General features: G+C 41.3%; 1 protein-coding gene across 1 annotated transcript; it reads right to left on the bottom strand.

The window, feature by feature from the left end:
* Window positions 1-238: 238 nt before the first annotated feature.
* Window positions 239-14735, bottom strand: LOC122747197 (26S proteasome non-ATPase regulatory subunit 5-like). Its single transcript, XM_043993372.1, is given in 7 exon segments — window positions 239-682; window positions 684-749; window positions 927-1210; window positions 1213-1787; window positions 1789-1869; window positions 9262-9352; window positions 14564-14735. Coding segments are annotated over 7 exon segments (1713 nt in total).
* Window positions 14736-15473: the final 738 nt, after the last annotated feature.

The raw sequence follows: 15473 nt of genomic DNA, 5'->3' as shown, positions 1-15473 counted from the left end.
TCTGAGGCCGGATTTGAACTCAGGTACTCCTGACTCCAGGGCCGGTGCTCTATCCACTGCACCACCTAGCTGCCCCCAACCATGATCATTTTTTAAAGTGCAATTATCTCTAGAAGTATTTTCTGTCTGTTATGTTAAATACAAACCACTAAAAAACAAACAAAAAACAAATAAACAAATAAAAAGTCTTTGGAAGATGTTTTGGTCATGAAGATTAGTCCCTTAAATGTCATGGAATTCATTCTGCTCCTTCCACAGCTGTAGTTAAAACAGACTCCACAAAGTATGGGTCTTCATTCAAGTAAGCTCTTTGTCTTAAATAGTATTGGTTTCCAAAGATTTCTGCAGTTGTTTTCTAGTTTGTGAGGGCTTTTACTAGTTCATAGTTGGCATCTTTTGAAGTTTTGTTATGTTCCACAGACCAATCTGCAATGTATTCCAGAACCCCTGCACTGTTAAGCATAAGTTTCTGAGCCCAGGATTGATTTGCAATGGCTATGAATGCTTTTAATGCAGCACAATGCAATTTAGGAAAAGGTTGGGTGCTGATCCCCCTAAAATGTTCCAGTGGTTCCCAAGTTAAAGACAAGAACCAGAATTCTGTCATTCTTAGGAGATCATCAGTCTGTTGATCAAATGGTAAATGAAGAAGAGATGAAATTGCATCCAAACACCTAAATTTGTATTTCTGTTGAAGCATTCTTTGCCTGATGTCCTATTTTCTTTAGCAGGTGTTCAAACTGACTTCCCATTTGTTTTGTTTTATTTTCTTTTTGCAGGACAATGAGGGTTAAGTGACTTGCCCAGGGTCACATGGCTAGTAAGTGTCAAGTGCCTGAGGCCGGATTTGAACTCAGGTACTCCTGAATCCAGGGCTGGTGCTTTACCACCATGCCATCTAGCTGCCCCTTGTTTTGTTTTGTTTTGTTTTGTTGCAAAACCTGTTTTCCTTCCAAATTTGAGCCCAGGATCCCTAGGGTGTCCACTGCTACTCCTATCATGATGGGTTTCTGACCTGCCATTTCAAAGACTTTTTCTACAAAGACTGGGTATTGTTCACAGATGTGTTGAGGGCTATCCGCTATTGCCAGGTTGCCAAAAAATTTGACAAATCCTGGCAAATAGAAACTGGAGAAAGGATCTGAATCTGCCCCAATGATGATATTAGAAATTTGATCAATTATTCCTTCTTGGGAAACGTACTGTCGTCATGATGAGTGTATGCCAATGATATCACCATTTCCATACAAGTGGTTCTGACTAGCACATCATCACCAGTCAGCTCTCTAATGAGCTGGGTTACTAATCTGCTGTTGGTACAGTATTTTAAGGATTCTGGTGACACAGACTCAATCTCCATAATTAGCTCACAGACCCTGTACCATACAATGTCACTTATTTTCATTACATTTTTCAAATCATCTAGCAGTCTGCTTTCAAATAATGACTCCAATCCAGCTTGAGTTAAGGATATTCTTGACAGTGACTTGATGGCCACTTTTGCTACAGACAATTTTTCTGCACCAATGCAATAAATTATTTCCTTCAGTAATTCAGGACTATCGAGAACCTCAGTAACAGCCTCTGAATTTTCTACAATTCTCCCAACCTGGGCCAGAGTGAGGATTACCACAACATCATCAGGATAAGATAGTGCCCTGTGCAATTCATCCCTAAGGTTTAATGCCACGTAGACCGGCTCCATAGCTAGGAGAAATCTCTCCAGAATGGACATGTACAAGGTAGTCTGTTGCCGGTGATTCACATTGAGTATTGAGAAGAGAGGCAGGAGCCACCTGTTTCCAGAGTGAGAGGAGAGGCATCTTCTGCAGGGAAGCCTGCAGCACAGAGCACTTCCGGTCCCACCAACTCCAGCAGCAGATCAGGGCTTCAAAAATCCTAACTTCACTCTAGAAGCTCCACCACTTGGGCTCCTTTCTAACCAAACACACAACTATAATGACAGAACTTTGTTCTTCAAAAGCCTCTTCCATTTAAAACTCAGCTACAGTCCTTATTTTAAAAGTGGGTCCCAGTAAAGATGCATTGTCTAAATGAGAAATGAATAGTCGTTGGTCCTTTATAAAAGAGATTCAATTACCTTTCCTAAAATTTCAAAGGGCTTTGCATCTCACCCTTTCTGACACTGTTTAGGCTTCCCCTGCCCCGCCCCTAACTCAGTTCTCAAAGCTTTTGCTCAGGAGAATAACCCCAAGGTAGCCTATTATCCTTTTAGACAACACTAATTGTTATGAAATATTTCCTTAAATCAATCCTAAACCCCGCTCCCAGCAACTTATTGTCCCTTTGGCTAGCTGATGCCAAATAGAGTCTTAGTCCTTTTCCACTGACAGAACTTCAGATACCCTAAGATAGCTTTCATGTTCCCTCGAGTTTTATCTTATCCACGTTAATCATCTCCAGTAGGAGGCATTTAAATGGTATAGTGGACAGAGCACCAGGGTTGGAGTCTGAAAGGCCTAAGTTCTACTGCAGTCTCAGTTACTTACTAGCTATGTGACCTTGGGCTAGACAATTAACCTCTGCTTGTTTCAGTTTTTTCAACTGTAAAATGGGACTAATAGTAAAACCCACTTCCCAGGCTTGTTGTGAGGATCAAATGAGATAATATTTGTAAAGAACTTAACACAGTGCCCGGCCCATAGTATAACAAATGCTTGTTTCCTTCCTATCAGTTCCTTCAAATGAGGTCTATTACCATCCTGATCATTGTCCTCTGAACACTGCCCAGCTTTTAAGTATCCTTCCTAAATGTGGTTTCCAAAACCAAATACAAGTTTCAGATACAATCAGACCATAACAGAGGCTGAAGGGATCATCACCTCCCTAGTCTTAGATGCTATGTCTCTCTCTTAATATTAGCTTTCTGGGCTCCCATACTGAATTGTTATTCTATATTACACTTGAAATCCACTAAGGATCTTTTCCCACCCAGATTGTTGTGTTACCCTTTTTGTACTTATAAAGTCAAGTCTGACCTCCCAAGGAGAGAATGTTGTTCGTTGTTGTTGATATTCAGTCATTCAGTGTTGTCTAACTCTTCATGATCCTGTGGACCATAGCACGCCAATGTTGTCCACTGGATTTTCTTGGCAAAGATACTGGAGTAGTTTGCCATTTTCTTCTCCAGTGAAATAAGACGAGCAGAGGTGAAGTGACATATGCAGGGTCACGCAGCTTGTAAGTTTCTGAGGCCAGATTTTAACTCAGGCTTTCCTTTTCCAATGGTCTATCCACTGAGGCAACAAGCTGCCTAGAATGTGATTTACCTCTATCAAATTTCATCTCATTTAAACAGGCTCATAGCAATGTCATGTCCTGGAGAGGTTGATCGCCGAGTTCCTCTCTCCTTCTCACAACATCCCAGCCTCACTCTGGGATTGGAGCTGCTAGTATTCAATCCACTAATGTGGCTCCAGAAGTCTGCCTGACACCAGGAAAGGATGGTAAGAAAGAAGCTTAAATATGGTCAGGTAGGGAGGAGGGGAGGTAGAATTCTGACACCAGCAAAATGGGGTATGGAGCCAAGAGCTTTCTTGGAGGCCACCAAGGACTTTCAAATAGCTACTGCTCTAGGAGAAGCCAACAAGAAGATGTATATGGTGCCAAGACAATTTCTTCCTCCAAAAGCCTTTCATACTGACACATTGGAGAGTTCTTGCCTACAAAGGTCTTGGGTGTCAGGCTCTCTATTCCTGTGAAAGCAAAGTGGCAAAGGCAGAAGAAGATGGAGGGAACTGAAAATGCAGATATTAACAGGAAAGACTGTGAACCAGCTTGGGAGTTTAAATTCATTATTGTCATTTCATTTTTCTTGTAGCAAAATTTCCACTTGATATCTATGTGAATGAATAATTCCATGAGGTCACACTGAGAAGGGAAAACAAGAGTGTAGGACTGAGTAGGATGGAGGCAAAAATAAGTCAAGAGGGGGCAGCTAGGTGGTGCAGTGGATAAAGCACCAGCCCTGGATTTGGGGGGATCTGAGTTCAAATCCAGCCTCAGACACTTGATACCTACTAGCTGTGTGACCTTGGGCAAGTCACTTAACCCTCATTCCCCCCCACACAAAAAAAAATAAATAAATAATAAAGTCAAGAAAACTGTATGCGTTATTATTTTAATCCAGAAGAGTCCAGGGCACTGGGGAAAGACTGTGGTTAACTCTTCCCATGGAAAGAAGGAGGAAAGAAAGGAGAGTTGAAAGAGGGAGGAAGGGAGAGTGGGAGAGGGAAGAAGGAAAGGAAAGAGGGAGGGAGAGAGAAAGAGAAAGAAAAGGAGGGAGGGGAGGAAGGAGGAAGAGAGAAACAGAGGAAAAGGGGGAAGGAGAGAGGAAGGAAAGGAGAGGGATGGAAGGAAGGAGAGAGGGAAGGAGGGAAAAAGACAGAGAAGGAAGGACAGAGAGAGGGAATGGAGAGGAAGGAAAGGAGGAAAGTAGAGGGAGGAAAGAGGAAAAAGAGAGAGAAGGAAAGAGAAAGAGGGAGGAGGAGGGAGGGAGAAAGAGTAGAAAGGAGAGAGAGAGAGAGAAGGCTTTTCTTACAAATAATAGTAGTTCAGGGCAGCTAGGTGGCTCAGTGGAAAGAGCACTGGCCTTGGAGTCAGAAAGACCTGATTTCAAATCCGGCCTCAGACACATAACACTTACTAGCTGTGTGACCCTAGGCAAGTCACTTAACCCCAATTGCCTCACCAAAAAAAACTAAAAAAAAAAAAACCAAAACAAAACAAATAATAGTAGTTCACATTTAAGTTGAACTTTGCTACACTTAGAGTCCAGAAGGTCTGTTGTTGTTTGTCCTTCGTTCCTGAAGAGGACCACGAAATCAGGGTGATGTCATGACTTGCACTGAATTGGATTTAAGTCAGGCAGGCCTGTGCAAAGTCACCAACCTCACTCTCTCCTTCAGAGCCATCTGGGTCCAGTGGCAAAATATACATCAAGACTGGAGATGGTCCAGGATGTTTAAGGCAATGGAGTTAAGTGACTTGCCCAGGATCACACAACTAATAAGTGTCTGAGGTGAGATTTGAACCCAGGTCCTCTTGACTCCAGTGCTGGTGCTTTATCCACTGTGCCACCTAGCTGCCACCAGGAAGATCTAGATTCAAATCCTATTCCTGATACTTCCTAACTCTGTGACCATAGGCAAGTCACTTAATCACTAGGAACCTTATTTTCCTCCCCTGGGGTCCCTCCTGATTCCAAATCTAGGATCCTATGCAGTTTTCGAATCAATCTCTCTACATAAGCCTGTGAGATAGTGGTACACTTATGATCATCCTTATTCTGAGGGACCTCCAGGCCCCCAAAATGAAGTCATTTGTGATCAGGGAGCCAGGACTTGGGACTCAAGTACCCCATCCTTGCTACTTTGCTATTCTCCAGGTCTTGCTAGTAGCTCTTTTAGGCCTCAGGTTGGGCAGAAACAGCAGCAAGGGCTGACAAGAGCTTGTCGACCATATAAAAGAGAAATTCCTGACTACATCAATGTTAGCTCTTACTGCCTTCAACAAACTTATGAAAAGAAATGACAAATTCTAAAACATATAGTTGTCCATGTATAATGAAATTGAATTCCGTGAAAGTAGAACCGGGGGGGAAAACTCAATGACTAGAGAACATGTCATCTGGGAAAACAAACTTTATAAAAAAATATCAAATTACAGCACAGAATAATAGGCACAGAAGTAATTCAATGACATTAAATATTGGGAAAAGAAATCTTTCCATAGGAAAAGGGACAGGGGCAGAATCTGCCAAGGTTTTTAATTAGACATTGATGATTTTATCACAAATGTGTAGTTATCAAAAAAGTAAGTCTCTTTGATCAAAGAGAAGTTCAAGCGTGAATTATTCATTTGAATGACTGTACGGAATAATAAACAGAACAAGTCCAGTGCCTGCTAGGTTTTGTACGGGGGCAGGTTATCTCTTGGTTTTGTTAATTGTCAAGGAGACAAGAAGGGAATCGCCACACTAGAAAGAGAAGCAAGAACTGGGGTTAAGTCTGGGAAGAATAACACAGAAAAACTATGATCATGGAAAGAAGCCGAGTGAGACACACCAGGACAAGACAAAATGGGCCAAAGAAACTGAGAAAAGCCAAATAGCAAAAGAGCTTAATGCATACTCTGGTGGGGTCTTTTTAGTACCCTGGACACCAGACAGCACCCCCAGTGTGGACCATATTCCTTCTGTTCCTAAAGAAGGAAGTGCTATCAAAATGTCAGGAAGGGGGCAGCTAGGCAGTACAGTGGATAGAGCACTGGCCCTGGATTCAGGAGGACCTTAGTTCAAATCTGGCCTCAGATACTTGACACTTAATAGCTGTGTGACCCTGGGCAAGTCACTTGACCCCCATTGCCCCGCAAAAAATAAATAATTATAAACTCTCCTGTTTAAAAAAAAAAACTGTCAGGAAGGGACACTCTCTGGCAAGGAAAAAAATCATGCAAAACATGAGAGTAGTTCTCAGCAAGGGGCAATGGGAACTTGGCCCCAGGGCAGAAAATGTAAAAGAAAGGGTAGAAAGTTTAACAGATACACTCCTTCATCAGAGTAGAAGGAGGTGAGGATTCTAAGAACTCAGCTGTTGTACAAGCAGAGAAGTTTCAGGTTCTGTGATTGAAGAAACTGAAGTTTAACCAGGAAAAGTAAAGATTCACCTATTTGAATTAATCTACGAAGCCACCAGCATTTAGTAACATATGGGGAAGTCAACATCTTTCTGAATTCAAATATAACCACCTATACTTACTAGCTGTGTGACCTAGACAAGTCACTTAACCCTGTTTGCCTCAGTTTCCTCATCTGTAAAATGAGCTGGAGAAGGAAAAGGCAAACCACTCCAGTATCTTTGCCAAGAAAACCCCAAACGGGGTCACAAAGAGTCAGACAATTGAACAACAACATATGTCAGGCACAGTGCCGGATATAAATATAATAAATGAGCAATCCTCAAGGAGTCTGCATGCTAATGGGAAAGAAAAAAAGTTAATTACTATATATAGTGATATGCAAAGTGTTTTTACAGACATACATATTTGTATGTGTGTATATATATGATGGCATATATATATGTATGCATGTTTGTATCTGTGTACACTTAATAATATCTCTGTATTGGGGCAGCTAGATGGTGCAGTGGATAGAGCACTGGCCTTGGAGTCAGGAGTACCTGAGTTCAAATCCGGCCTCAGACACTTAACACTTACTAGCTGTGTGACCCTGGGCAAGTCACTTAACCCCAATTGCCTCACTAAAAAATAATAATAATAATAATATCTCTGTATTGTATACAGACATAAATATATGCATGGGCATTGTGTGTGTACACAGGTGTTAATATGTTTGTGTGTGTAAACACATAATGAATGCAGGTATTTAAATATAAGATAGAAAATGAGGATACTAACAGCTAAGAATCAGGGAACTCTTCATATAAAAGTGGTGCCTAAGCTGTGTCTGGAAGGAAGAGAGAGACTCTACGAGTCAGACGTGAGGAAGAACTGCATTCCAGGCATCAGGAATGGATGGTGTAAAAGCCTGGAGGTGGGAAATGAGTTGTTTCTTAGTGTGAGGAATAGAGGAAAAGCCAGTCTGGCTGGATCATAGAATGCAGAGGAAGAAAAGAATAGACATATTAGATTTTTAATTTATTTTTATTTTTGCAGAGCAATGAGGGTTAAGTGACTTGCCCAGGGTCACACATCTAGTAAGTGTCAAGTGTCTAGGGCCAGATCTGAACTCAGGTCCTCCTGAATCCAGAGCTTTATCCACTGCACCACCTAGCTGCCCCCCATATTAGACTTTTTAAAGTATACTTATTGTAAACAAAGGCAGCTATGTAGAACAGTGGATAGAATGCCAGGTCTAGAGTCAGGAAGACACATCATCCTGAGTTTCAATCTGGCTTCAGACACTTACTAGCTGTGTGACCCTGGGCAAGTCCTTTAACCCTGTTTGCCTCAGTTCCTCAATTGTAAAATGAGCTGGAAAAGGAAAAGGCAAACCATTTCTTTGCCAAGAAAACCCCAAATGGGGTCACAACTAAACAACAAAAATTCTAACCAGAACAAATAATAATAATTTTCCCAGTTCATAATGACCTTGCTCCTTTGATCTTTGTAGTACTTTGCTTTGCAATTTTCCAATGTATTTATTATGTAATAAATTGCATATTATAGCCATCTGATTAAGTCTTAACCCCACACAAACTCACCATCAAGCACTAGAAGGCAAAGGCCCTATATTATCTAAACTTTCCTACAGTGCCCAGCATAAAGCTATTCCCATAGCTAAAATTTAATGTTTATTGTTGTTTATTGTTATTCTGCTTGGTCCCGAGAAGCAGATCTGGAATATATAATCATCTCTGCCTCCTGACTTCCTGAAGTTGCAGCTAAAATTCTGCCTTCTATGGGAATCCCCTTCCTTGATTCAAATAATGCCTTTGTTAATTATTTCCATTTTATCCTGTTTGTGCATTGTTTGTGCATTGTTGTCTTCATGTTTGTCTCTCCCATTAGACAGTGAGCTCCTGAAAGAAGGAATAGTCTTTTACCTTTCTTTGTATAACACTTGTTACCCTACCGCCCCCCCCCCCCCGCCCCACAACTGCCTGGAAGCCCAGGTATGTTACATTTTTTTTTCTTTTTCTTTTCTTTTTTTTTTTGCAGGCAATGGGGGTTAAGTGACTTGCCCAGGGTCACACAGCTAGTAAGTGTCAAGTGTCTGAAGCCGGATTTGAACTCAGGTACTCCTGAATCCAGGGCCGGTGCTTTAACCACTGCGCCATCTAGCTGCCCAGGTATGTTACATTTAAGCCCTCTCTCGGAGTTCTTTGGTACGATTGAGGACTAAGGAGTGTCTAGACTCTGCAAATGGCTCCAGACCCCACAGATAGTTTTCTCTCAAGTGTAGGATGGGTCCCCTGCACCCCAGTACTATTTAACCACTAAGAGGTGAATTAGCTTATACAAAGGAATATTTAATTAAAAAGTATAATAACCAACATACAAACAGCTTAGCACAGAGCTTCTTAAATTTTTTACACTCGCGACCCCTTTTCACCTGAGAAATGTTTACAGGACCCCAGGTATATAGGTATATAAGATAGGTATACATAACCTTTTACTGTTGCCCAATTTTAGTGACCCACACACACACACAAGCAGTTACAGGACCCCACATGAGGTCGAGACCCACAGTTTAAGCTCTGCAATACAGCACAGTCTCACTTGGGACCAGGCTCTCCAGGCCGGCAGGCTACAACATCCCACCAAGTGATCCTGGCTCCAATCCCACATTGGGTGGGGATCACTGCCTGCACTTGAAATTGAGAAGGTGGAACAGAACGGAGACAAACGCCCTCAGGCCCATTTCTCAGTCAGGGAGAAAGAGAGAAGGAAAGTTTCCCCCTTTAGGATTCTGTACATGGCCCCCAGGCTGTGGGTGAATTGTAATCTCACTCTATTGATTTATCAGGAAAGAGGACAAAGAAAAGAGAAACTATCCCAGTCTGGCCTGTTTTTAAGCAGTCAGTTCCTGGTATGTAGTCAGTCAAAGGAGGCTACTCCCAACCACGTGGTAGAGGCAGGGTCCCTCCATGTTCAGGGATCTACGTTTAACCCCTTACATTTATACCCCCAGCACTTAGCAATGTGCATAATAGGTGTTTCATAAATGTTTATTGACTTGATGACAAGCTATAGAAAGATTCCTGCTCAACATAAGGAAAAACTTCCTAATAACCAGAGCCGTCTAAAAGCAAAATGGGCTGCTCTATAAAATAATGAGTTCCCCGTCCCTGAAGGTGTTCAATCACAGGTTAGACAATCACCAACTAGGAAGGTTGTACAGAGGATTCATACTTGGGATGGGACTTGAACGGGAGACCTTTAAGATTCCAACAACTGCTGAGCAGCTAGATGGCACAGTGGTAAAGCATCGGCCCTGGAGTCAGGAGTACCTGAGTTCAAATCCGGCCTCAGACACTTGACACTTACTAGCTGTGTGACCCTGGGCAAGTCACTTAACCCCAATTGCCTCACTAAAAAAAAAAAAAACAACTGCTGAGATTCTGTTTTTCTAATTGTACCCTTAACTGCACGAGTAGATAGCCACCAATGCAGTATAATCCCAGGTACACGGGTAAACTATCCCACTGAAAAATAGTTTTCCCAATCTACTGCTGGGTAGTTAAAATTTCACAATTAGGGCTACATTAGAGCCTTTGTTCCTCCATTAGAAAGCAGATATTCCTCTTTGTATATTGCTTTATGGCTGACAATGTCAGTATCACATGACTAAATAGAGTCCAAGCGGCAGAAGCCTTTGGCCACATTTTGGTGTTATGTCTACCTTTGAATGTTTCTGATCCTTCAGTTCCTAGAGTTCTAGCAATAGGGATAGGGTGTACCTTTCTAATTTAGTACACCACGTTCCCCCACTGCATCTTAAGTACCTGCAGAGTGGCTCAACGCTTATTTTCCTTCTGTTTACATTACCAAGGAATTCAGATGATCCATAGTGAGTTGAAACCCAACAAAAGTAGGAAGACAATAAATGAATACCTAACTCTCTTTGGTAAGTTCAAGTCATCTTGTCCTGATGAGTTGTATCCTAGGACACTCAAAGAACAAACAAGTCGGGGAAAGCTAGGTGATGCAGTGGATAAAGCACTGGCCCTGGATTCAGGAGTACCTGAGTTCAAATCCGGTCTCAGAAACTTGACGCTTGCTAGCTGTGTGACCCTGGGCAAGTCACTTAACCCTCATTGCCCTGCAAAAATAAATAAAATAAAATGGGGGGCATCTTGGTGGTGCAGTAGATAATGCACTGCCCCTAGATTCAGGAGGATCTGAGTTTAAATCCGGCCTTAGACACTTGACACTTGCTAGCTGTGTGACCCTGGGCAAGTCACTTAACCCTCATTTCTCTGCAAAAATAGAATAGACAGGTGTAGTTATGGAGCTACTATCCGTGATATTTGAAAGATTTTAGTGATTGAGAGAAGTAATAATGAATTGGGGAAAGGTCATTACCCAAATTTTCAATAAAGGTCAAGAGAATGGAGTCTTCAAATTATATGACATTGAGTTTTATTTGAACTCTTGTCAAACCTCAAGGACTTATTATAAAAGAAGGGAGGGTGAGGTACTAAATAAAGTTCTGGACATGGAATCAGGAAAAGCTGGGTTCAAATACCACCTTTGACACTTACTAGTTGTGTGATAGTAGAGAAGTTGTTTCACCTTTCATCTCTAGGACATAGTACTAAAGAATGGTTAGTGAACATAGAGAAAAGGAAGTGGCAATAACAAAAGCCAGCAGGACTTCATCAAAAGCATGTCATGCCAGATTAGCTTTATTTCCTTTTTTGATTGGATTACTAGACTAGTAAATCAAAGAAATGCTATCTATATAGATTACTAAGGTCTTAGCAAAACAAAATTATAGTCTTTCATATAATTTTTCTGTAAAAGATGGAGAAATGAGGGCTAGACAACTCTATAGTTAGGTGGATTCGGAATTGGTTGAAGAGTTGGACCCAAAGAGTTATTTGTGGCACAAATGGCAAACTTATATAATTTGAAAGTGATAGAAAAACTGGAAAGGATAACTAACAAATAACAGATTGAGGACTCAAAATGATCTTAACTGGTTACAGATAAATATAAAATCTTATACTTCAGTTCAAATAATAAGCTTCAGAAGTCCTAAATGGGAGAGATGACTAGACCACAGTTCATCTGAGTAAAATCTATGACTGAGGATGAGCTAAAATTCAATATGAATTAATAGTATGATACAGCAGTCAAGAAAATGAATGCAGTGTGAGGCTATGTTAAAAGCCTAGTATTTAGGATTAAGGAGGTAAAAGTCCCATGGTACCCTGCCCTGCTCAGAGCATTACATGAAGGAAGAATTGTGGGTAATTCTTTGAAGCACATTTTAGAGAAACTTTTGACATACTGGAGAGTGGCTAGAGGAGGGTAACAAAAATGATGAAGGACCTTAAATTCATGCCATATGATTATTAGTTGAAGGAAAAAGTTAGCTTAAAATGACGTGCTAACTTCCTCTGCATCTTTGAAGGGACACAGAAAAAATTATTGTTTTACTTGATCCAGACAGATGAACTAGGAGTAATGGGTAGAAGTTACAAAAAAGGCAAGTGTAAACTTGAGTGAAAATTTTCCTTATATTTAAAACTGTCCAAAAGTGAAATGCATTACTGTGGGATCCCTCCTCATGGGGGATCAACAAAAAAAGCTAGAAGACCACATGATGTAGAGGGGATTCCTGTTCACATATAGGTTGAACTAGCTGGTCTCTGAGGTCTCTTTCTACTCTAAGATCCTGTGATCCAAATGGCAATACAAGGAAGAACACATCTAAAGGAAAAGCTATCTCAAATTGCTTCCAGCATGTGATGAAGAAAAAGGGAAGATTTTTTTTCTCATTTATTTGGGATGTGGATGGACAGGAGACAGATGCACGTAAGAGGCCTCCTGGCTGTTCAGGAGAGATACCAGAGCCAGCTATGGTAGCACAGAAAAGATACCAGAGTGAGACGTGAAACAGGATCCAACCAGATAAGACCTCCCTGTTGGACAATGCTAGTTTTTAACTACTTGCATATAGAAGACAGGTTTATATGGCTATAGACAGTGGTACTGAAACATCTTCAGTTCCTTCAGTTACAGAACCTGAAACTTCTCTGCTTGTGTAACATCTGAGTTATTCCCTTACCTCAGTCTTCTCTGACTCCAAACCCAGCACTCTATGCCACCTAACTGCCTGTCAGCCTGCCTATAGGTATGTAGGTATGTAGGTATGTATGTATGCACGAAGTATGGATGCATAGGCATACATGGATACATATGTATGTACATATGTTTGCATTGCACACATGTGTTATATAAGCACATATACATGTATGCATGTATAGGCAAAAAACATGGGGGTTTTGAAGGTAAAAGGACAGGTACAAACAAGATGTCTGTTGCACCCAAATAACTTGGGTTTTTTCCTTTTCTTTTATCCTCCTTCCTGTGATAAAACTCCAAAACAAGGGGGCAACTAGGTGGTGCAGTGGATAAAAGCACTGACCTTGAATTCAGGAGGACCTGAGTTCAAATCCAGCCTCAGACACTTGACACTTACTAGCTGTATGACCCTGGGCAAGTCCCTTAACCCTCATTGCCCCACCCAAAAAAAACCCCAAACCTCGAAAAGAAGGCCCTTTGGGTGTGACCAGGCTCAAAAGCAAGTGAAGAATAAATAGAGCATAGCAGTGATATCCTGGTACTAATCTGGGCTGAGGGGGAAAAGTTAGGCAATTCCCTCTCTCTAGCCTCCACCTTCACATGGTCACTATTTCCCAGTTATGTACTTCCTTTCTAGTCAGTCCCTCAGATCTTTCCCTAGGGTGAATTTTGTTTTTTTTTTTTCAAGATAGCCATGGAAAAGAAGCAATGGGGAAAATAAATGCCCAATTCTTCCCCTCTCATACTAGTTTCTAGCTTGCTTACACCTTCTCCTCACCACAAAGACAGCTAAACACATTTACATGGGAAAATCTGGATGCGTGTTTTCGCTATGATATGGGAAGTTGTAAAAATATAAATTAATAATTGTCCTTTTTTAAAAATAATTGTCTTTAGTTCAGCCCATATCAGTGAGTCAGGAAGCATATACTAAGTGCCAGTAATATGCCAGGCACCAAGGATACATAGAAAGGGAATAAAAAACAGGTCTGCTCTCAAAGAGTTTGTGGTCTAATGGGGAAGACAACATGCAAACAACTATGTAAAATAAGATATATCCAGGATTAATTGGATCATCCAGAGAGGAAAGCCCTAACATGAATGGAGATTGAGAAAGGCTTCTTATGGAAGATCAGATTTTAGCTCGGACTTGAAGGAAGCTAGGGAAACCAGAGATGAAGTAGGAAAATATTACTGGCATGGAGAAGAACAGTGAAAATACACAGAGTTGGGAGGTGTAGTGTTTTTTGTGAGGAAAAACAAGGAAGCCAACGTCACTGGTCTACAAAATGTGTCAGGGACAATCAGGTGTAAGAAGCCCAGTTCTCTAGCCCTATCCACTATGCCAACTAGTTGCCTCTTTGAGAAGAAAACATGTGTGTGGGTGGGAATGCATTTTCAGTGCTTCCAAATGTTGTTTTTAAAGAGATCAATTGAGGCCTATACTTGTTGGCAAATTCCCTTCATCTGTAATGTTTCTGTTTTTGTGTTCTGCCAATTCATTACCCTGTGTCCATTCATTCATTCATTCATTCTCCAGATAATCACTGAGGGTCCTTTGTGTTATGCTAGTTTTATACTAGGTGTTTGGAGAGAGGTGGGTGTTGCAGGTACAAAAGAAGTCACACATTGCCCTGTCACCCCACTTCCTGTCTTCATTGTCTCACTCAGCTGACTGTCCTAGGGTTCTGTTCCATTTAGAAGGGGAGCAGCAGTGAGCACCAAACAGCCCAGTAGTTTGTTTTATTGCTGGGAGACACCCACTTACCTTCTAGGGAACTTCCCAGAAAGAAACAGATTTCTCTCCTTTCTTGGGTGAGAGCAGATTTGACAGGTGGTTGGAGATGAATGTGTTTTATTCTCACTAGCTTCCTCTTTAGAGTTTTTATAGAGAAGACCTTCTGGAAATCCAGAGCCTGTTGTATCCCTTCCTTGCGCATCGGGTGCTGGAAATTCCAAGAAGAAATGGCCAGATAGCTTTAAAAAGGCAGAAAATGGGCTCTGATTGCAACAGCTGACACATCCAAAATAAACTCCTTCCCCTGGGTGCCTGGTCTCCTCCATCAGAATGTAATGTAAGGTTTTTGAGGGAAATGATCATCTTGGTTTTCATATTTGTATCCCTATCACTCAGCACAGTGCTTGGCAAAACCCTTAATAAATGTCTTTTCATTTCTTCATTTTCTTAATTGACAGTAAATAAATAATTTAGGTTGGCCAGTACAGGTTCATAGATGGATTTATCATGTACTGCTCTCATCTACCCCTTTTCTTCCTATGGCACTTAAAGAAAAGGAGCACAATAATAGATTTAAGAAATCAGAACGGGGTGGGGGGGCAGCTAGGTGGCACAGTGGATAGAGCACCGGCCCTGGATTCAGGAGGACCTGAGTTCAAATCTGGCCTCAGACACTTGACACTTACTAGCTGTGTGACCCTGGGCAAGTCACTTAACCCTCATTGCCCCACCAAAAAAAAAAGAAAGAAAAGAAAAAGAAATCAAAAGAGTTGTAAGATAATCAGCAGTGAATGACTTGGCAATTCTCAGCATACAATGATCCAGGACAACTCTGAAGGATTTATGAAAAACGCTATCCATCCCCAAAGAACTGATGGTGTCTGAATACAGAGTGAAGCATACTTTTTTTTTTTAGTGAGGCAATTGGGGTTAAGTGACT

Source organism: Dromiciops gliroides, chromosome 3 (genome assembly GCF_019393635.1).
Source record: "Dromiciops gliroides isolate mDroGli1 chromosome 3, mDroGli1.pri, whole genome shotgun sequence".
Classification (NCBI taxonomy): domain Eukaryota; kingdom Metazoa; phylum Chordata; class Mammalia; order Microbiotheria; family Microbiotheriidae; genus Dromiciops; species Dromiciops gliroides.
This window is presented reverse-complemented; position numbering and strand designations above follow the sequence as displayed.